The sequence below is a fragment of the Sphaerodactylus townsendi genome, linkage group LG01 (assembly GCF_021028975.2).
Source record: "Sphaerodactylus townsendi isolate TG3544 linkage group LG01, MPM_Stown_v2.3, whole genome shotgun sequence".
Classification (NCBI taxonomy): Eukaryota; Metazoa; Chordata; class Lepidosauria; order Squamata; family Sphaerodactylidae; genus Sphaerodactylus; species Sphaerodactylus townsendi.
The window spans coordinates 108,055,384-108,078,069 of NC_059425.1; the positions used below are offsets into that span (position 1 = coordinate 108,055,384).

Consider the following 22,686-nt stretch of genomic DNA (forward strand, 5'->3'; position numbering starts at 1 on the left):
AGGAATTACACAAATAACAAAGAAAATGAAAGAAGCATGGCTCCGGTGGTACAGGCACATAATGCGGCAGGAGAATTCTTCTATTGCAAAAACAGCCCTAAACTTTGACGCTGGAGGCCACCGCCCACGTGGAAGACCAAAGAAACGGTGGATGGACAGCATTGTTGAAGACATGCGTACTGTCAACCTTACCCCTGAAAATACCCAAAATCAGTGCTAACCTCCTCAAGGGGAATATAGCCCAATAACAAAAAGAAAAGAAGTACAGATGTTGTTGAGTGCTGATAAGCTCAGCTTAATCACCCTACTGCATTTATACAGCTTAGTAGTATGTTTTGCAAATTAGATTCAAAGCAGCTTTAGCAGTTTCACACTCTGATTTCAAGGGTTCTTTTCTATAAATGTTCGTACTAACACATTTAGATAGCAAAGCATGCAAAAGCATCTATTCAGTATTTTTAATGTCCTCTAACTCGGCACTGCTGTTAATGAAATTTTTGCATATAAATTTAGGCACACAATAGGAATTGCAAAGTATGTAGCAAGCAATCTACCTCTGGAATACAGTAAGAAAATAAAATTTCTCTGTGTAAGGCAGCTCTGAAAATTTTAACTAGAAAAAGGGTTAGCCGGGTTTTAAGTCTACTAGATTTAACAATCTACTTGAATAATAATATTTTATTCTTCCTATGCCCCAGTAACCTTGAGATTCATCTCCTTGTGGGAGGGAACATTTCCACCTTCTTCAGTCCACAACAGCCCCCAAACTGTTTTCCTTTGATTCAGGGGACAACAGACAATTCTGGCCATGATGTGGAGATGTATAGTGGGAGAGGAGAATTAGGAAAAATAAAAAATGACCATTGAATCCAACTTTTGATCTTGTGCTTCAGTTTATCTGAGGTTCTGTAGTATTTTGCATGTCTCTTTGGCCATCTAGAAAAATCAACTTTGTGTTTTTGCAGCTGAACTTTAAACTTCACACTTGAATTAAAACACTGCAAGACAATTAGTTCCAAACAGACTATTGCACATCATACTTGTTTTCGGTTAAATATAATACTATTCATGTAATTTTGTAGTTTACGTGTTTTTTTCTACTGTAAAAAGAGAAAAGGATATCCTTTTTATTCACTGATCAATTAAGCTATGGAATTCACTGCTTGTAGATATAGTGATGGCCCTGAGTTGGTTTACGTTTTCAAGGGAAGAGATGTTCAGAGGTGGTTTGCCATTGCCTGCCTCCCTGTCCTGACTCATTGCCAGGGTCAAACCTGCTGAAATCTGACAAGACCAGGCTTGCTTGGGCTATAAGCATAGGTAACTTTAAAAGACAGATTTTGGAGTTGAGGTCCATCAGTAACTACTAGACACGGGGACTGAAGGGAGCCTCCAACATATAGAGGCAGCAAACCCCTGAACTATGAGTTCCGGGAGGTGGCAGTAGGAGACAGCCTTGACCTTTATGCCTGTTTGTCCCCCCCCCCCCCCCGCCCAAGCAACTGGTTGGCCATTGTGTGAATCCATCACTAGATCGATCACTGGTCTAATCTAGCAGGCTGTTCTTATACTCTAACATATGACTTGTAGTTTTAACTAGACAAATTCTGTTTGCCAAATCTTTGGCATTTTAATGGAAGAGGAGAGTGGCATTTATCGATGATGCCTTTATGTGAAATACCTGCAAATGACACCTGAGCTTCAAATACTTCTAGTATTTCCAAGTCCCCCTTTTTATAAGTACCTTGAACATAGGGCCTTTTCTCGAGTGAGTTTTGTTTTTTAGTTTACTGCTGTTCATTTTTATCATGAACATCTTAATGCTTGGATATTTTAAAGCCATTCTATTCTGGGATATTTATTCATCGCTTCAGATCTATTGAAAGTATGGATTAAAAGTACATCAAATGACAATTAACCTTCCATCCACCCATATTTTCAAACGTAGAAACAGTTTGTGTAAAAAACCCGCAAAAGTGCATGAGGGGATAGCTAGAATGAATAACTTCATTCCATAGCAACTTGACAGGGTAGAGCAATAGCTACAACAAAATATTACTGAACAGGTTGAGGTTAGATGTGTTGCAACAGCAGATATGTCAGAGCTGAGCAAATTTCCCCTACATTTTCCATGTGAATAGTACCTTACATCTCTTAATTACCCGCTCTCAGCCTTTCCAAATATCTTGTTACCCACTCTCTGCTATACCACCATATTTCTACTGTCCCCATGTCTGTGAGAGCTATACAAAGTCTTTCTGTCTGTGAGAGCTGTACAAAGTCAAGGGATAGTTCATGGGGACCTTTCCCAGAAAGAAAGATGGCGATAATTTCTGGGATTGGCCTATGGTGGTCTTGAATCCCTCTTACGAATGTTCTGCACCACCCCTAACCAACAGGGAAGTGCTTTAGATATCTGAGGTCACCCAAATAAGGTTTCAGAAAAGGCTATTTTGTAAGTAAATACACTTTGTGTAAGAGCATGGTAACCCTTATGGGATTTGGTAACATCGGCCAAGATGTGTTTTTAGCGTATATCTAGTATGATATAATCCTGTCAAGATGAAGGAAGACAAGGTAAACAAGTCTGCAGAGGTGACTTTAAAATAATTCTCTGACATGACAGCCCCTGAGTCAGGTCTCTGAGTCATGCTCAAACAAAGTAAGAGCCTTGTTGCAGGGAGAACTCACTGAATCATCACAAGCTGAAACATGTTTTGGGACACTTATGGAACTTGTAATCTTGCTAATGACTAAAACTCTGTAATAGGTATCTAACTTGTCAGAGAATACACTTAAATGATTGGCCGTACCTTGAGCTGTCTTGTTTCTGAGGATCAAGGCCTGAGCATATTTAGACTGGAAGTCTACTGTTGAGTCACATAGTGTGTCTGTAGTGGGGATGTAAGACCACTCTCAGGACTGCTTGGAAATTATGTATAATATTATGTATAATAATATGTATGCTATTATTCTAAGAAGAGATCCTCCGCAGACCCTCTACGAGCTCAATATCGCTCTCACAGATTGAAGGTTCTGGACATATGAGTAGATAAGTAGATGATGCTAGACTGCATATCTTTTGCTGTCAGATGTGTGTGAATAATTGCATAAATCAAGAATTTGAATAATGTGCAATACAGGAGTTTCACACTACTGTACTCCTTCTGCTCCAAGCATTTTTATTGTATGCTGAAAGAAATAATTGCCAACTTGTTGGAGTTATTTTCAACAGTTTGGATTCATACTGTTGGAAACAGAGGAAAGAATCTATGGGTTGACTGAAATCTTACTGGTATCACCCAGGAATTCCAATCAGATTGATTGTATCCAAAACACAGTATATAATGAAAATTATTTGGTGTGGTTTAGTATAACGATTATTAGGAAACCGAATTTGATTACTGTAATTTTTGTGGCAAAACTTGGGAGATTTGTGTGTATCCTTTAACCATCACTGGAGGAATATTTTTAAATTCCCTGTACAATAATGATGCCTTACTAACAGCCCAATCCAGAACCTCTAGTGGCTTGGGATGGTGCTGCCTTGTAAACCTCATGAGGGCTTTCTAGCAGCATGGAGAGAAAGAAAGCACCAAAATCTACCCCCACCACCAGAAAGCCCTTCATAGAATCCCAGACCCAGGCCACGGTGCAATTAGCTGCAAACCTTGGGTGGAAGCTGATGTTAGTCGGCTCCATCCTACCGGTAGGAACTCCCCGCCCACCCCAACCCCATTCCAGCATCTGATCATGACTTCTGGGTTTTGTTGCCATGAGGTTGAGGGGCTGCTGGCGCCCCTGTCCCCTCTGTTGGCAGGGGTGCCCCTTGTGCCAATGCAGGAGGGTGAACATGTTAGTGAGGCCCTCTGCTGGTCCCACAGCCCAATCGTCCCCCCCATCCCCCGGATTGGGGTGTAAATTCCAGTACTGTCAATGATTAATGAAGGTAGTTAGTGTATTTGAATTCATGGAAGGGAACATTACCAAAGAGAGGGTAGCACTGGTTCTTCATATTTGATGCCAAATGTTACTTTAGTGAGAAGTATCAACAGGGTCTGCTGAAAGAATGACTTCAGATATTTGCAAGGCTTCTAAATAAGTTAAAATGTTTAAAATGCTGACTCACTTTCTGGTGTGCCTCCTTAAACCAATGCGAGCATAGGGTTAAAGTGATTTTGTAAAATAATTAGTTCACTATTTTAAGTTGGTTAGCTGCACATCTACTGGTGTCTTTTTTGTACATTTAAAAGGTGTGTGTATTCTCAGCAAATTTAATTTTGAGCAGATTTGTGTGAAATCTTTAACTTTACCTAATTTACATGTGCAAAGGAGAGCAATGTGTTCTTAATTTCCTTTAATTTCCCAGGAGCTTTGAGTGTTTTTTAAATCAGCATCTAGTGTAATAGTATTGTACAAAATGGTGTTGTGTTTGCCAATTAAACTTAAATGAATCTTTCCACAAGGTAAATAAACTTGAGAATTTGAAGTGAATGTTTTACCCAAGGATGTGTATCTTATTTAAGAGATGGAAAACTGCATTTAACTTACACAGTTCAATTGTGAAAAGTAGCTGCTTAGAACTCTCTGAGGATTTCCCTAAATGCAAGGGGGAACAATTTTTGCCAGTTATCCTCCCCTATAGCAAACCTCTGACTCCTCCCCGAGGCTGTTCTTCTGGGCTCTCCCATAAGCAGCATTTCAGGGAACATTTGGGTTGCAGCAGGAATGGGCAGATGAAGAAGTTGTGCTCTTCAGGTGGCAGTCCCTTCTGTCCAGAGAAATTTCTGGTCAAGTCAAGCCTTAATATGAATATGAAGAGTCCAAGATGATGCTCCTAAGATTTAGAGCTGGTTACTTTGAACTGCCACACCTAGCAGCAGCCCATTTGTCTCTTAATGTGTATTTCCTTCTTTGGGCTCTTTCCAAGCACAGATCTCTTTTCATTGGCTTTCATACATACGGCTTCCATGTGACATATTCATGATAGAGTTTTTACAGAATACTTGTAACTAGCCAAAGAGGGAAAGGTGAACTGTATTTCACAGGTGCATGCTCTGTGTGTATTGGAAAGAGCCTGAAGACAGAAATACACATTAAGGCCCTTCCAGACGGGCCTTTTGCAGCGCCCTGGGGACGGCAAAAACGCTGTCCTGAGGGAGCTGTTCTCATGCTTCGCAGCTGCGCCGCCCTCACTCTTCCCCAGCGGCGCGAAGCCGCCATTTTCCTACCTCGCTCCCCGAACGAGGTTTTTGGGAAACGGCAGCTTCCAGCATGATAGCGGCTCAAAGGCGCCATCCCTCCCCCCCTCGACTTCATCGGCCCCTAAACAAATCAGTCTCAAGCGCTGCTGTCGAGGCCTGGGGATTAGCCCCACCGCCTCAAGTACTTCGGAGCGGTCATGCAGGGCAGGGGGCCATGTCCCCTGGCCTTGGCGACGCGCCGGATGGTTGCAGGGATGGTAAGTCGATTGGGCGACGGCGCAGCATGGCACCGTCTTCCCAGTCGTTACTGGGACCGTTTGTGCGAACGGTCCCGGGGGGGTTGGGTCGGCGTCATGTACGCCGATCCGACCCCCAGCTTGGCCGTGCGGAAGCGGCCTAAGAGACAAATGGGCTGCTTTTATGTATGGCAGACCAGATAAGTTCCGTAGTAGTATCTACCATAGCTTCTTTGTAATATGTGACACAACTTACCTTCACATTTCCATGAACATAGCAAATTATGTGGTGCATAAAAATTATTATTCATCATAATAGTGTCAAAACATGATAAATTGGATTGATATGTTATAAATGGGAACTCTGAATGTACTGCCATTTTTGGTGACTGTCTCATGTTTCCTATATAGTTCGTTGCTGTGCCATGACTGACCTTCACCTATCTAGCACCAAGAACAGCATTTCATATATTTTTAATACTTAATACCATCACCATTAAAAACAAAATTATCATTAACAGTTTGTTTTAAAGAATAAAGGAAAGTGAACTAAAAATAATAACTGTAGTAAATCCTTTTGATATAATTTTATTCTCTTTATATGTGTCTGTCTGAAAAGTAGTTGCAGATGACTATTATTAGATATTTATCTAATATTTCTTCCGAGGAGGTTTGTGCAGCCTATATTCCCCCTCACATTTTATTCTGTGTTTATTAAAAATTATATCCTGTCCTCCCAATAGTTCAACAATCTCACGATGGAGTGACAGGCCTAAAGTTACTCAGTGAACTTCATGGAAGTTTGAGTGGGAATTTCAATGTGTGTCTTCTGGGTACCAGTCTGACATTCTTAACCACTATACCACAGTGGTTCTCATATTAATTCAAGATTGGCATTCTATTGCCTAAACTGTACAATTTAGTTCAGTATGTATGCAGTATATACTGTTGAGTTTTAAAACACGGTGTCAGTGAATGGCCAGTTAATAGCAACATCCTCTGACATTCCGTCAGGCAGAAAATCTAACATTACTATTTCATTTCTGGAAAAAAGGCTGAATTGTTATAAAAGTACCTACTTGTTACATGTTGTACTTTCAGTTTTACATACTCATAATGAACCATGTTCTCAACAGAAATTCTATTAATTGTTTTGAACGTTACCTCAGACTTCATAAACTTTCAGTTTAGGCTAACTGGTTAAGAGAGAAATGTTGTAAGGGCTATCCCACATTTAGTGCTGACTGTGCTTTTTGCATGCCTATTTGTGGTAAAAAAAAGTTACCATATCACAGAACATTTTCCCTTATTGTCAATGAAACACACTTTGGAGTCATTTAGCAAAATACGTTGAATAAGAGAATACCACAAACACAGTTGGTGGTTATTGCAGAAGGTGAGAATCAAATGAGAAGAAACCTTCTGCAGAACCGTATCAAACACAAAAATGTTTGAACAAATGGTTCCTTAAAAATAGTTGCTTTAATGAATTTAAAGTCAACAGTTAGCTTTAAAGTGAATTAAATTGGATTGAACATAGATTATATGTGCACACTGTAGCATATTCCGGTTGTATTTCTATACAGCTTTGATTCCCATTCCTTGATTTGTATTTTGTCTTGTATCATCTATTCCTTCCTATGCTTCTCCCATTGCTCCTCCTGCCTTTTCCCTGATTCCCTAATGATGGGTAGTTTGTGAAGAGGTTGCTTCTCATGTGTTTTACATTTTCTGGAAAATGTGTGTATAAGGTAATTATAATAATATATTAATACAGTAAAGCAGGAGAAAAATTCTGTGATCCTGGCAAAGGAAAGCAAAAATAAACAAGGCAAACACACTAATAAAGCATCATATCCGGTTTTGTGTGATTTAAAACAAGGACAAGTATAGTCCTCGTGTAGCCCTGGTATAGTTAAGCATGGCATTGTCATGTTTGATTATTTATTAATCTGTGTATGCATGTACACATACATTGCTGACCTGTAGTGACCCCAGAGGGTTTTTAAGGTAAGAAAAATTCAGAGATGGTTTGCCATTGTCTGCCTTTGTGTGAGCTGAGAGATGTCTGAGAGAACTGCTACTGCCCTAAGATCACTCAGCAGATTTTATGTGGAGGAGTAGAGAATTGTACCTGGTTCTTCAGATTAAGTCTGTTGCTCTTAGCTACTATACCACACTGGCTCTATTTTGATCTGTATGCAGATTGTTTGCCGACTGTTAGGGATGCTGTGAATTTAGACCTTAGCCAAACACTGTATGGTAGGAGTTTATTGACAGTTCGCATTTAATGGTGATTTATGTGATCTGTTAGTGATCTAATTGTCTATTTAAACAGTTGCCTGCTGAGAAGAGCAGTTAAGGACAAAGAGTTAGTTGATCTCAGTTGGACTGAGAACCTGCATGTAAGAAAAGCCAATTGCATTGAACTGCATGGTTAGGAAGGAGTACAGTAAAATAACCTGTTGAACATGCATGAACAGATTGATCCATCAAACTGAGTGTAAAAAAATCAGGTGTCTGCAGCTTGCAAACATTAGCTGAAGTGGCAGGTATTTGAGCATCCATACTGCTAAGTAGCTGCCTTCTATTGCTAGTAAGAATTGTAGTAACAAAATACTCATTCTCAGAGAACACTGGAGTACATCTGAGTTTTTATTTGATGTGACTTACCTAGACTGTCCACAGAAACTGATCTAGCTTGATGCTTCTCAGTGTATCTCAAGAAAAGCTACGACAGTTTTCTTGGTGTATCTGTCACATTATTGGTTTTTTAAGCTGGGCAATGTTCTACTTTGAAACTTTTTAAAGCCAACCCACTTCCTTACTCAACAAAGCAATCTTAAATCCATACACAGCAATTTTTTTAACTACACAAGCAGTACTAGAGTGGACCATTGCATGACAAATGAATATGACCCATGTGGGTATGATTATTATGTATTCAGTGAACATCAAAATAACTACAATCTATTACTTTAATGCTTAGTTCTTACAGTATGCAACTCATGTTGGCAAAAAAGTATAGCGTGGGAAGTGACAATTAAGGTTTATGAAGAAATAGTTGTTGAAAGCGACAGGGATTTCACTTGGAAAATCCCTTGGGTAATTTCTGTTTAGGAAATAACCTTTTTCAAAATATCATTCTTATTTGGGTTACTTATTTACATGGGCAAATAATGTGTTGCATGATTAATGTAACCTTGAGCAAGTCCTCCTCTAGTCAAAATCAGGAGTGATTATCTCTCATTCATTGAACACTTGTATAGTCACTAGTATACCACTTGTATAATATATTTTAAGTAGGGGGACCAAATTCAACTGTGTGTGTGTGTGGGTGTGTGTGTGTTGGGAAAAGAGAAGATATTGTCAAGACTGTGCTGCCCCATGCAGAGTAAAATTTGATCTAAGGAATCTGAAAATCTGCAATTGGAATAAACTATGCAAATAGACAAATATAGCTCATTTTTTGTATGACTTTTACAAGGTAGTATTTTAAACAGCTGCCTGTATTTTCAAATCCTGGACAAACTGGAACCCAAAAGAGCATGAATTCTTGACATGTGTTGACTGTAGGGTAGAATTCAGGAAATATGAGTTAGGCACAAGGAACTGACCAGATGTTAGTAAATTTCCAGGGTTCTCTGGATAGCCTTAAATAGCAATTTGCACTTTAAAATATTGACTAGTATTGTGGAAATGTGCGTGTCCAAGCGCTATCAGAATAGATGCAAGAAGCCAGGTACCACATCAGAAATTTCATATTGGGTATTGGATTCTGCCAGTTTTTGACATTCAATAAGGATACTTTTTAAATAAAAAAAATAGTTTCAAGATTTTCATCTGCACCAAGGGATTTGGAAATTGGTTTTCAAAGGTACAGCCTACATAGCAGACATTGAACTTTGCACAATTAGGTGTGTGAGTAATGTGATTTATGTGACCAGACTTTAAATTTTTGTTTGTGTAACATGGAAGACTACACTGGAAATGCATCCTGATTAGTCCATTCTTCTTCAACAATATGTTCATGTGCTTCCCTCCCTCCACCAGGAAAAACCAGAGATTCCCAGACAACCAGAACGGAGTCTGACGTCGTGCCAAAAGTTACCAAAATGACTGTGTCTGGCAAGAAACAATCTACTGGCTTTGAAGTTCCAGGGTAAGGCTTGATTCGTCTCCCTAGTTCACATCTAGACCTTCCTTCACTATGATGCACCTGTAGCAAGATTTCTTTTTTCTGTTTTTACAGAAAGTTAATATTACATTCTACAGAACTAAGCCTCTTCTTGTTTGACTCATAACTACTTTCAGAAGAAGCCATTTTTGCATTACAGGTTTTAAAAATCCTTTCACTCTGAGTAGCACAGGGAAGGAACAACGACAAGGCTTGCTTAAAAACTCTGCTTCAGAATCCTACACTTTTTGGATGTCTGTTTAAAATACAGCAAGATAAATTGTTTGAAACATCATTATTTAAAGGAAAAATGTCTTTGGCATTAATCCATAGGTTTGGGAATGCTACACTGTCAACTGTTGGTCATTGGCATGATGTTGTGGTTATGGATTGTGGAGACCCTGGATTAAAATGGCAGCTGTTCAGCCATGAAAGCTCACTGGGTCAGTCAAGTATATGCAAAAGGTTGCAAACTGTCTCAAGAAATCATTAAAAAGTAATTACCAGAGAGAAATAAAAATAATTAATTAGTTGGTTTATTTCTCTCCGTGTTGTATCTTATTACAAAACTTCCGAATGTCACCGCACCCGCAGTGGTAATCAGACAGCCATTTGTTGGCTATCCTACCACTTAGTGTGACTAGCATTGACTACAATCCAGGCCTTTTCCATTGAGGCTCTTGAGAAATGGGCTCCCTGAAGAGGTCAGGTGGGCTCCCCTCCATGTAGGTCTTCAGGAGACACTTCAAGGCCTGCTTGTTTACCAGAAGGCGTCATTTAAGAGGGGAGAGATTCAAAGGCTTCCTATTTTATTTTTGCTTTAACTGAAAATGTTTTCTACTATTATTGTAAACTTCCTTGAACCATGAGGAAAGGAGAGATACAAATGTGTTAATAAATAACATAATGTTGTTATAAGGACAAGATGGAAAAACTGTGCATTCTTCCCTGAGCTCCCTGGAAAAATTGCAGCATAAAGACAGACCACAGAATAAAGATTGAATTCCTTGTATGTAACTAGCCAGAGAATAGTTTTAGAAATCATCAAAAACTTCTGGCAATTCCTAGAGTTAACCAAGTTAACCTTGATTTCCCCAAGAAGTGATGTTGTCGTGCGCATAACATCACAGCCCTGTCACCACCATTGAACCTCCCATCAGTTTCTAGACACGGCTTGGCCACCCTAGTGAGTGAGGGTTTTCCCACACCCAGTCATATGGCATCAATGGCATTTTGGACACCAACACAACCTCTGTAAGAGCAACTCTACAATCAAATCCACATTCTCCTACTGACCAATGTAGTTCTTATAACATATTCTGAATTCTTTGGCTATCCATTACCTTAGAACTTCAACATGAAGGAAAAGTACAAGGAATGTGTCAGGAGGAATTTCATTTGTTCTATAAACTATGTTCTGTTGAATCCTCTTTCTGCCTTCTGTAGTGTGGATGCTGAGGAAAATGGGCATAATGCTCTTATGCCACAGAAAGGACTCTCAGCTGGAGATGCCAATGTCAGTTTGGAGATAACTGAGGTATTGTCCAAACCAGCACTTTCATCTCAGACTGTTCAGTCATTAGAAGAACAGACTACAGCTCCTACTCCAATGAAGAAGTCTGGAAAAGCAAAGCAGCAAATAGACGTGAAGGCTGAGCTAGAAAAGAGACAAGGAGGAAAACACTTGCTTAACCTGGTGGTAATAGGTACTGTTTTTATGAGCCGAAGAGAAATGAATTTCTTTCTTTCTTTCTTTCTTTCTTTCTTTCTTTCTTTCTTTCTTTCTTTCTTTCTTTCTTTCTTTCTTTCTTTCTTTCTTTCTTTCTTTCTTTCTTTCTTTCTTTCTTTCAAATACTTGTATGCTTAAATATAACATGGCTTCTAACATGCATCCATCAGTGGTAATTCACAGTTTTCCTTATCTTAGGACATGTTGATGCAGGAAAAAGTACTCTGATGGGTCACTTACTCTATCTTCTGGGTAATGTCAACAAACGAACTATGCACAAATACGAGCAGGAATCCAAGAAAGCTGGAAAGGCATCATTTGCATATGCTTGGGTTTTAGATGAGACAGGGGAAGAGAGAGAGAGGTGAGCAATATTCTCATTTTTGAGGGGGTTTTGTAATATAAAGCTGGCATGGCTAAAAGTGACTTATTTCCTCACTGTTTGTGGTAAAGAATGCAACAATTTCTCAGGATTTCTATCCTTAGTTGTGAAACCACAGCCTCTTTCCTCTGTCTTTTCTATAGAGCTTGATATATAAGATGGCAGACTAAGAAATTTTACAGGACAATCCAGGCAGTTTCATTTTGTTTGTGTAGGAGAGTCCTATTGATTCCCACTGTTGCCTCATGTGAACTGATAACTTGTTGGACCTCTCCACTGCTCATTATGAATTAAGAGTGGTTTGTAACAGTGGTGGAATACAGAAATAGTCTAAGTGGGGCATAAACTTCTACACATCCTCCTTGGAAAAGGTGAACTCTTTATTTCTGTCATAGTGGTCCCAGGTTCTTTGACAGAGTGATTTGTGGAGTATAAGAATATGGGCAGTATTCTCCTGTAGTGCAGTGCAGGACTGGAGTGGGGAAGCTCACCCTTCAGCTTCAGCAGATGTCTCTGTGTTCTAGTATTATGGGGGAAGAAGGAAAGCTTCCCCTGTCCCCTCTCTCCAGACCATGCATAATTTTATAGACCTCTATCATACCTCTCCTTACCCACCTTCATTCTAAACTAAACAGCCCTGAGTGTTTTAACCACTCCTCATAGGGCAAGTTGCTCTAGCCTCCTGTCAATTTTGGCTGTTCTTTTCTGCACCTTCTCAGGCTCTGCAATATCCTCTTTAGGTATGATGGTCTCACCATAGATTTGTACAAGGGCAGAAGAAGAAGAAGAAGAAGAAGAGTTTGGATTTATATCCCCCCTTTCTCTCCTGCAGGAGACTCAAAGGGGCTTACAATCTCCTTGCCCTTCCCCCCTCACAACAAACACCCTGTGAGGTGGGCGGGGCTGAGAGAGCTCCGAGAAGCTGTGACTAGCCCAAGGTCACCCAGCTGGCGTGTGTGGGAGTGCACAGGCTACTCTGAATTCCCCAGATAAGCCTCCACAGCTCAGGCGGCAGAGCTGGGAATCAAACCCGGTTCCTCCAGATTAGATACACGAGCTCTTAACCTCCTACGCCACTGCTGCACGGCAGTATTATAGAAGCCTTTTTCTTCTGTATTCCTGGTTTAATTATGGCCAGCAGGGCATTTGTCTTTTTTGCAGCAGCTGCACGCTGGGTTGACATTTTCATTGAACTATCCACTATCACCCCCAAATCCCTTTCTTGGTCTGTTGCTGCCAGCAGAGATCCCATCAGGGTATATGTGAAACTGGGATTTTTGCCCCAATATACAATCACTTTACACTTGAAAGAAACCCATTTGTTATTTTAATTCCCATAACTCTCAACAAATAAAAATCTATGAGAGACATAGAATAATTTGTTGATGCTTGTTAGCACTGGTACAATAGGATCACCAGTGAGTGCATGTGATCATGGTAAATTTTGGAAAACATTGCAAATTATGCATTTTATTGTATTTCAAGGGGGGTGACAATGGACGTTGGTATGACCAAATTTGAGACACAAACAAAAGTAATTACATTGATGGATGCTCCTGGCCATAAAGACTTCATTCCAAATATGATCACAGGAGCTGCACAGGTAAATAGACTCCTTTCCTGGCACCTTTTGAATACGTGGTACAAAGATAAATTGAGATATTAAAAACTGAGTTTCAAAATAGTTTTTTTTCTGCTGTCAGGTATAATTTTTTGTTATAATGAAGACGTTGCTTTGACACCTTTGTTTTTGGGTGCAGCTGAGCCTTTTGTTCTGAAACCTTCTTCCACTGAGTAGAGGAATGGAGTCATTTTAAACACCTTCACTTGACAGGTGGCATAGAATTTTTTAGCATAAAATGTTTATTTGGAATTGCACAAAATAAAAACATTTTAAGATTGATAAGCAGCATCAAACTACCCCTGAGGTTAACTACAATATCTTTTAACAAAATTCCACCCTTGTTCCATTGAGCATCCATGGTTTTGTGCTCTTAGTCTTATCGTCCTAACAACTCTGAGAGAAATGTAATCCCCCCCTTCTCCCCGGCCCCCATCCAACACACAAAGCACACTGACTTTCTGATTCTTTTCTTAGGCTGATGTAGCTGTATTAGTTGTGGATGCCAGCAGAGGAGAGTTCGAAGCAGGGTTTGAAACTGGTGGACAAACACGAGAACACGGAATATTGGTGCGATCCCTCGGGGTAACACAGCTGGCAGTTGCGGTCAATAAAATGGACCAGGTATATATTTCTTTTGTTAAGTACTCTTTCTTATAGAGAACATGACAGAGTTCATGGACATGATCAACTTGAAAGCAAATGTTTAGGTTTGGTGTCTTGATCTGAATGGATGCTTTAAAACTCAACAAAGTTCATTCCTTCTGGAAATGAGTTCTAAATCTTCCTTCAGATGTTCTTATTCAGCTTATTTATTTTGTGAATTCATCACCCTACTGTACTTATCCACCTTTCACTGGAACTTCTTTAAAGCTTCTCTTTCCTGATAAACACAGGAGTGTTTTTATTAATGTTCAGTCTGTTTTTGAGCCTTTCCTGCTTCCCATTGGTCCTGATTAACCCCTGGAAGAGTGTGGTGTAGTAAACAACTAACATCAACCTTTTTCTTGGGGTTCATCTTTAACTAGGAAGGGTCTAAGTCAAGTGTTGGTTTCCTGATCCGTCTGTTGGATTCAGCCAACTTGATTCCTATTTTCCATGTGAGGGCATGACTTTCATGGTCAGCAGCCCACTGATACTGAACTATCTTGGAAAATGTATATCATCTATTACTGTCCCTTGGTAAGGGATATTTACATATTTAACAGATTCCTTACATGGAACTGGGGGTACCCCTGATACAAAGAGCCAGTATTGAGGCCTAAATTTTATCTGGGATATAAGTTAAGAAGAGAAGGATTGCTGTTTTCAGAGAAAATGTCTGTTGATCACATGGCCTTTTGGCTGGGATTCAGAACACCAGAGAGGATGTTTTGGTTGTATAGGAAGGTCACCTCTTCAAGCACAGGACATGAGAGCCTAGGAAATTCAGCAAAACATGTAATGACCTCTATGTCTAACTTTCATAACAATAGAATGTAATGTTGATGTCAGTACCTATTTTGTGTTAATTAAGTTTGAATTGAGAATAATGTCAGAACTACACACTGAAATATGTTATATATGTTTATCACAGGTGAACTGGAAACAGGAGAGATTTTTGGAAATTGTTAGTAAACTTGGGCAGTTCCTTAAGCAAGCTGGCTTTAAGGTATATATAATTTTAAATTCAGATAATTTAACTGTGTGTTCCATGGCTGTGTCCTCTGCCTAAAGTCCAGGTGTTTTTGCATGTACTCCATTTTAATTGTGGTTTGAATCAGCAATGGTTGTCGCCCTGTCCATCCCTCCCCCAGCCCTCTGCAGCAGAACTGCGGTAAACATTTAGAAGTTTGGTGACTCTAAAAAACATGCTGGCATCTCGCAATTGTGAAAATTGTTTTCTGATCTGTGTAGCATTGAGGGCTTGCTGACAACCAAGAACCTGAAATATTTTCTGCTGACATTCATACAGTGGTATTAGCGTGCTTTTCAGCATATACACATCCTTGCTCCTTTGAAGAGCATTTATCTTACCATCCATTATCTGTGAGTGTATTCTGAATATACTTAGAAATTTTATGGATTCTTAAGGGGGATGATGATAGACAGCTTTGCCTTTTTAAAAAATATATGGAAAATGCTCTGTGCAATGATGAGGGGAAATAATAGGAAAGTTGCAAATACTAATTTTCAAAACCCTTAGAAATGTATTATGCTATTTAAAATTTGCTTGTCGTAAGTCCATTTCCCCTCCTCTCAAATAGGAGTCAGATGTAGCTTATATCCCTACCAGTGGCCTTGGTGGTGAAAATCTTGTCACAAGAAGTCAGTCAAGTGAGCTGACCAAATGGTATGAAGGAAAATGCCTGCTAGAACAGATTGGTGAGTATCACACTACTAAGATTCATTGGTCATGTCAGATTATAGCAGAGGGGATCACAACATAAGTGAAATCTTATAATTGCTCTATATAAAAGAATAGACTGTTAATAAGCTGTGCTGGTTTATTTGCAGATTCTTTCAAGCCACCCCAAAGATCAGTGGATAAACCATTCAGATTATGTGTATCAGATGTTTTTAAAGGTTTGTAGTAAAATCTGTTAAATAACTTAAAATGAAATGTTGAGTCTTCATATGTCTTCATATTCATGAATTTTTAAAATTAAAATATTAATGGTTGGGTCCAAACTGTTATCACTGAGGATTGTGTAAAGATTCTTAATGTGTCATATTATTTTAAAAATCCTTGAAGTTGGATGATAATGGCTGAGTTTCAGTCAACTCGCAGTTCAGAAATACATTTTGTTCTCAAGTTCTTTTCAACCATCAAGAAGACTGTACCTGGAGTGGCAAGACCTGCATGGATAAATAGTTGTGAGGAGAAGGGGTCAAAGTCCCTTTCCTTCCCTGCAAATCATATTGCTGTGTACCCGCTGCATAGGGCCAATCCACATCTGCTAGTGCCATCTACTAGCAGTTGGGTGGATGGAAGCCATTACAATAGCCTGTTTCCTAGCACTGAGTGTGCTGATATAAATGATATGATTAGTGTCATTTAGTAGTTTGTGATGTTGCCTTGGTGTTGTTATCAGACCGAACCATGGTGGGTTGAGAGAACTCTGTTTTTAAGACAGCAAAGTCTCCATTTATCCTGCCAACTCTTGGGGTGCCTAGCAGTGCCATGCGGAGCCCGTTCTCTGCATGGGCTAGTGTACCCACAGGGGCACAGTAAAAACTTATCTGAAGTTGCCTTCACCCAATATCTGCCTTGTAAATACCTTCCTCACACACCCTTCCTAAAAGGATTGAGAGTTCCCTGCTCCAGCCTTGCACTGTTTGTCCTGGGAAGACAAAGGACTTGTTAATGTGTTTCTGCCAGTATTGAATTAAACCAAAATTCATTCCTTTGACTAGTCTCTATCTAATGACCACCTTATTTACATTGCCATTGTTTTATGGCTATGATTGACTCAGCACTCTGCCCACCTCCGGGCACTCCCAGCTTAGCCCATCAGGTTAAGGACCACTCTGCATAATCCTGAGGGTCCCCTTTTCCCTTTAAGAAGCCCCCTCTCCTAGTAGCCAGTGTTCAATATCTCTGGACACCTCTCTGTGTGCTGATATTGTTCCCAATGTGTTGATCTTCCTTCTACCAGTATTCACTTTTCATTATGATGTTGTTGATCTTTATCTTATTGAATATATTCATAAATTGTAGCACTCTCTCACTCATCATGTTTGTTCTAGATCAAGGATCAGGATTTTGTGTCACTGGCAAAATAGAAGCAGGCTATGTCCAGGTTGGAGATCGACTGCTAGCAATGCCTCCTAATGAAACGTGTACTGTGAAAGGTACAGATAGTGTACTGTGTGTTCTCTAGTTTTGGGGATATATTGGAAAGTGTTTTGATCTAATGGTATGTGAAGTAAAATTAACTTCCCTGGCCTCTGTCATTGAACTGACTTTTGCTTCTGATATATCCTGTATTAGAATAATTATGAAATAGGAACAGTTATGGTGTTTAATATCCACTAATAATTAGTGTAACAAAAAAGCCAAAGATGTAGAAATTAAAATAGACACACTTGACAGAGGGTCATGACTGATTAGTTACAAACCCAATTGTTTACATGTACTTATGTAAATCAAACTGCCCCATTCAGCTTTCAGGCTGAACTGAAGGAAAAAGGTGTCAGAAGTTTTTAAAAGTGCATATTAGAAGAGGGGGTGTTTGGATTCAAGGATCCCAAATTGTGCATTTAAAATTTTTTTTTACAAGAAAGCTGGTCTCCTTGAGATAGCAAGCCAAAAATGTTTAATTCCCATTAAAATCAACTGAATGCCTTTCTGAACAGTACGTGCTTCTAGAAGAAGAAGAGTTTGGATTTATATCCCCCCTTTCTCTCCTGTAAGGAGTCTCAAAGGGGCTTACAGTCTCCTTTCCCTTCCCCCCAACAAACACCCTGTGAGGTGGGTGGGGCTGAGAGAGCTCCGAAAAGCTGTGACTAGCCCAAGGTCACCCAGCTGGCGTGTATGGGAGTGCACAGGCTAATCTGAATTCTCCAGATAAGCCTCCACAGCTCAAGCAACACAGCGGGGAATCGAACCCGGTTCCTCCAGATTAGAACGCACCTTCTCTTAACCACTATGCCACTGCTGCTGCACTGCTTCTACTTCATTAATTCTAATTAATAACTGAATAGTTTACATAAGTGGGAACCCATAAGGCATGTCACTTCCCCCCCATACTGTTTTTTCTTTCCCTTTCCTTAAAGCTCCCATAGCCTCTCCCTGTTTTATGCTTCCTGCTCTCCTTCTCAACTTGAGCTCTTTCATCTGGACCACTGTTGTAATTCCAGGTGATTTCCTGACCCCTTTCCTCCAGAGGTTAGCAACTCAAGTTCCCCTGGAGGAAATGGCATGCCTTTTATCATTTGTGTGTGTGCATGGGGGGGGGGGGGGGGGTTAAGCCATTTTTTTAATTTTACATTTTTCTGCAAATCTAGGGCCCTTTTTAGGTTTGCTGAAAGGTCTGTCCTGCCTATTTACAGCTCCAGTTACAGAATTTAAGTATCCTCAGATTTGGCTGACTTTGTGATTAGTATATATACATGACTAATGGCAGTACTGTTTTAACAGATGAAACTTTATTGTCATAATACATGACATACTTGATTTTGAAATAATCTCTCTCTCTCTTTTTATATATATATGACTTCAAACATTAAACACTGTATTAACTTGACAGTGTTATTTTATTCTACAATCAAACATTATTAGTACTTTTTATTTTTAATACTTGTCAAATACGTCTTCTGTATATCATCTTTCTATTTATTCCAACAAACATAAATGTTTCAGAGACTTTGTGTATGCATACAGTTATTTACATATCACAAGATTTCTTCAGTATCCCTTGTTTAAAGTTTTGATTATTTCTAGTACAGATTTTAGTCTGCTACACTTGTTTCACCATTACGTAGAAAGCAAGTATAAACTCATTTGTTGAAAAACGAAAGCAGGTACCACCAAATATTTAAAATAGCTAAAATGTTGTGGGCAGTGCTCCTCTACATAAAGAGCAGAAGACAGGAGGCTTGTTGAATTCTTGTGCAGTCATACTTTCAAAATTGTGATATCTGTATAGGCTGACATGCTTAGAGCCCGAAGTTGTGACTTGTTGAGAACTTTCTGAATATCCAAAGATAATATAGGTTCCAAAAAAACAAAAAACGTCGTTTCTCTGAGGTTTTTGTGAACAGCTTTTACTATCACCTCATTCATACTGAAAACTGATGAGCAATGGTTTGTGCAGCAGAATTAGCACAAACAGAAATGCTTGTAGCTGTTAAACCAAGGCAGTTTACTGTTCAGTTCTGGTCTTACTCATTTCTAGGAATTGCCCTGCATGATGAACCAGTGGATTGGGCTGCAGCAGGAGATCACGTTAGTCTCACTTTGACTGGCATGGATATCATCAAAATCAAGTGAGTGAAAAAGCACTGTATTCTAAGCAGCTGTTTATTTACCAAGACACTTTCTAACCGTTGTACTGGATAACTGGTGGTTTACCAGTTTTTTGGGGGAGGGGGACTTGACTAGATACTTCCAAGCAAGAGCGAGACTGGTTATAGGCAATGAAAAACTGTTGATATGTTGACAGTTTGATAAAAAAAAATTAAGGAAAATACTTAATGAGTTGCTACTGTACTGTTGTACAGCAGTTATTTTGATATGAGTAGACATTTTAGTACGGGACAGAACGCAAACATTCCATTGCTTTCTGAGAGGAGGAGGCTCAAAAAAGAAAGGTTAGGTTTCACAGATAGTGTCAGATTATAATGGTCTAAAAAGGATTATGCTGCTTTTCTCTGGAAAAAAAACACTTTTGCAAGGATAAATGCTACACTGAATTGATTACAAGGTGTAGTCTCTGACACACATCATTTTGCTTTCTGTAAGTTCCACTGAAGCCCAAATGAGCACTAACTTGGTAAATTTCTAGATTTGCCCACTGAAGATTGTTTCACAAAGACCCAGAGGAACAGTTCAGAGCCTCATGAATATGTACATGTGTCCTCTCTGTGCTGAAATTGATTTGTCCCAAGTTAATTGTGTTACTGATGGAGACCAAGTTCCCATGTATCTTGGGCTTTCAAACCCACTTCAAAACACATTTCCACTCCTCATATTTTGTCCATGCACATGTCACTGATCTGTACTTTTTCTTTTGGTTATTGTTGGCTGTTTCCCCACTCACCTTTTGTTGCATGCTACTGGCTCCAAGTAACGCGGGGTCCACTGGCACTCCCCACAAAAGGAGCGGCGACAACGCAACCACCCCGATTCCACCTCTCTCGCGACCCCTCAGTGCGCGTCATTTCTGTTCCTGTTCGGAACAGCACCTTTTGCAAAACCCCGCACGGGGGGCGGGGGGGGGGCTCTAGGTTTGAGTTTCCTGCCCCTCGTAGTGACGGGAAAGCAGTGGACTGTGCGCAAGCACACAGCCTTTTTTTTTATTTCGGGGAACGAGAGATCGACATGTATTTGACCCTATGTTGCAACGTAGGGTCATTTATATAGCAATGCAAGGGAGCACTCACTGAAAGCCTAGTATTTATCCCTGTCTGCTATTAGAGTTTCTGTGGCTTAACTAGGTAATGCAGCCTTCTGTCTGCTTGTGCTGCAATGTGAAAGCTTGTCAGTTCTAGTCCTGCTAGGGACGACTAAATATTTTTTTTTAAGAAAAAAATTGTCTATGAAGGAATTGGGGCTGATTTTTGACCGGACAAGTTTTTTCTGTTTGGGCTGAAAGCAGCGTGATTCTGATACACAGGTCCCACTGTTATTTAGGTGTACTCAAAGCACACCACAATGAATCCCCACAGTTTCTGTCCCCAGCGTGATCATGAAGCCACAAGCGAACAGCAGGAAGTCCAGCAAATTTTTGCACCGCAACGTTCTGGCCAATCAAAAGCCTGCACCAATAGTAGGGAAATCGTATTGGGCAGCTTTGTGATGATGTGTGCATGTGGGGACGTTTCACCGTTGATCCCAGGAAGGAAAAATTTAAAAAATGTAAAAGGTTCAGCCTCCAAAACGGGACTCTAACCAATCGTAACAGAGACTCGCCCTGCTGATCGCTGCAGAAAGCGGGGCCATGGGGAGTGCTGCGTCTAAAAAACTGCAGCAGAAAGGTGAGTCCCTTTAATGGACAAACTGCAGTGGGGGGCATTAACCCGCACTCAACAACGCCCGGTTCTTACGAGCCTGGTCTTCCTCCACTTTCACTTCTGAAGTGGGAAAACGACTGTTAAGAGGGCAGGAAATGAGCACTTGCTTATGAGACTGTTTTGCATCTTGCAAAACATGGCTTCAGAGAACTGTTATTGGTTGTACATGTTAAACTAAAATGGGCATAACAGAATGAGAGCAGAACATATCCTCTCCTTGACTTGGGCTCTGTGCATGGAGTGCGGGGGGGCGGGGGGGGTCATTTTGTTCATTCTATGTGTCGTTTCTGTTATCCCCAGTATCAAGTTCCTGCCCTGTTTTCCATTCCAGCTTTAGATACGTGAAGAGTTTCCTCCCCATTATTCCCCCCACCCCTTACTAGTATGCTTAGTTTCCCTGCACATTATCTGTATATAAAATGTAACAAGTGGAGGCAGCTGTTTTGGCTGCTTCTCCTTTTGGCTTCCTAGGATCATGTCATAGCACTGGAATTCTATCCTGCCTGAATTGTGTGTGTCTGTTGTGTGTGGGCAAAGTGTTTGAGCTTCACATGTGGAATAGCCTTTGAAGATTCTTATTTATTGGAATTTTACAAAATATAAAAATGAGATTAAGAATATTGTAGGAGATATGTTAATTAAGGGAGAGGTGACATGGTGCGAGGATTGGGCATGCATATATAATCTGTCTTTGGTTAACTGAGCTGCATGAAAAACCATGTACTGATGGTAAAATCAGTCACTGACTCAGTTTGGGCATCATACAAAAGCCATACCTTAATTAAACCATGTTTAGCCAGGTGGTCTGAGTGGAGGCCATAACTGTGGCTAAGTAGAGTCAGTCAGGCTAGGATCTGAAGTTCGTTTATGAAGCATAGGTAGTCTGAGCAATGGTTTTGTGTGGTGTTTGGATGCAGATATCATGGTTAAAATCTGGCTTGTTTTCTAGAAGTGCCCTCCCAAGCAGCTGAGGGAAGAAAGGGAACCATTTTTGTCTAGGCAGACCCTGGTTTGAGTGCTTGCCAGAGAGCTGAATCTTGGTTTCACAAATTCACAAATAATTAAAATAAATCATGTGTTTGCTTTATGTCTGAACATAGTCATAAAGTAAGTATATTCTTGTAATGGAAAAGTGGTGATGTGATTTGGGAGGAGCCCATGAAACACGGGACTGGATGCCAGACATTGCGCAGAGAATCTTCTTGCCTTCATTTGAGTTTTGCTTGGTGTATCTGCAGTGTGATTTATTTATTTTTTACTAGAAAATGTGGTCTTACATTCTTGTAACAATGTTTTATTTACTTTATTTACACCCTACTGCTCTCCCTGGTTGGGACCCAGAGAAACATGCATAGTTCTCCTTTCCTCCATTTTGTCCAGTCAGCAGTCCTGTGAGGTAGGTTAGGCTGAGAGTGAAAGCTCCAAGTCGCTCAGCAAACTTCCAAGGCAGAGTTGATATTCAAGCCACAGCCTCCCAGTTCCTAATCAGACACTCTAACCATTCCTCTTTATTGCCATTCCGTAAGATGAATTACTGAATACTACCTTATCTGTAAGGTAGAAGTTACTAATGGGAGAACAAGATAAGTTTCTTTTGATATTGGTGAACTTTGTGCATATT

At 40.0% G+C, this 22,686-nt stretch overlaps 1 protein-coding gene across 2 annotated transcripts in view; it reads left to right on the forward strand.

Moving 5' to 3' along the window:
* HBS1L (HBS1 like translational GTPase) overlaps nucleotides 1-22,686 on the forward strand; it is a 57,101-nt gene that overhangs the window by 27,987 nt on the left and 6,428 nt on the right. For both annotated transcript variants that reach the window (XM_048490215.1, XM_048490206.1), the window contains exons 5-14: nucleotides 9,494-9,602; nucleotides 11,064-11,323; nucleotides 11,545-11,710; nucleotides 13,214-13,331; nucleotides 13,827-13,973; nucleotides 14,926-15,000; nucleotides 15,596-15,713; nucleotides 15,846-15,914; nucleotides 17,079-17,183; nucleotides 19,229-19,319. In XM_048490215.1, the coding sequence (XP_048346172.1) occupies nucleotides 9,494-9,602; nucleotides 11,064-11,323; nucleotides 11,545-11,710; nucleotides 13,214-13,331; nucleotides 13,827-13,973; nucleotides 14,926-15,000; nucleotides 15,596-15,713; nucleotides 15,846-15,914; nucleotides 17,079-17,183; nucleotides 19,229-19,319 (1,258 nt within the window). The remainder of the gene's footprint in view (nucleotides 1-9,493; nucleotides 9,603-11,063; nucleotides 11,324-11,544; nucleotides 11,711-13,213; nucleotides 13,332-13,826; nucleotides 13,974-14,925; nucleotides 15,001-15,595; nucleotides 15,714-15,845; nucleotides 15,915-17,078; nucleotides 17,184-19,228; nucleotides 19,320-22,686) is intronic.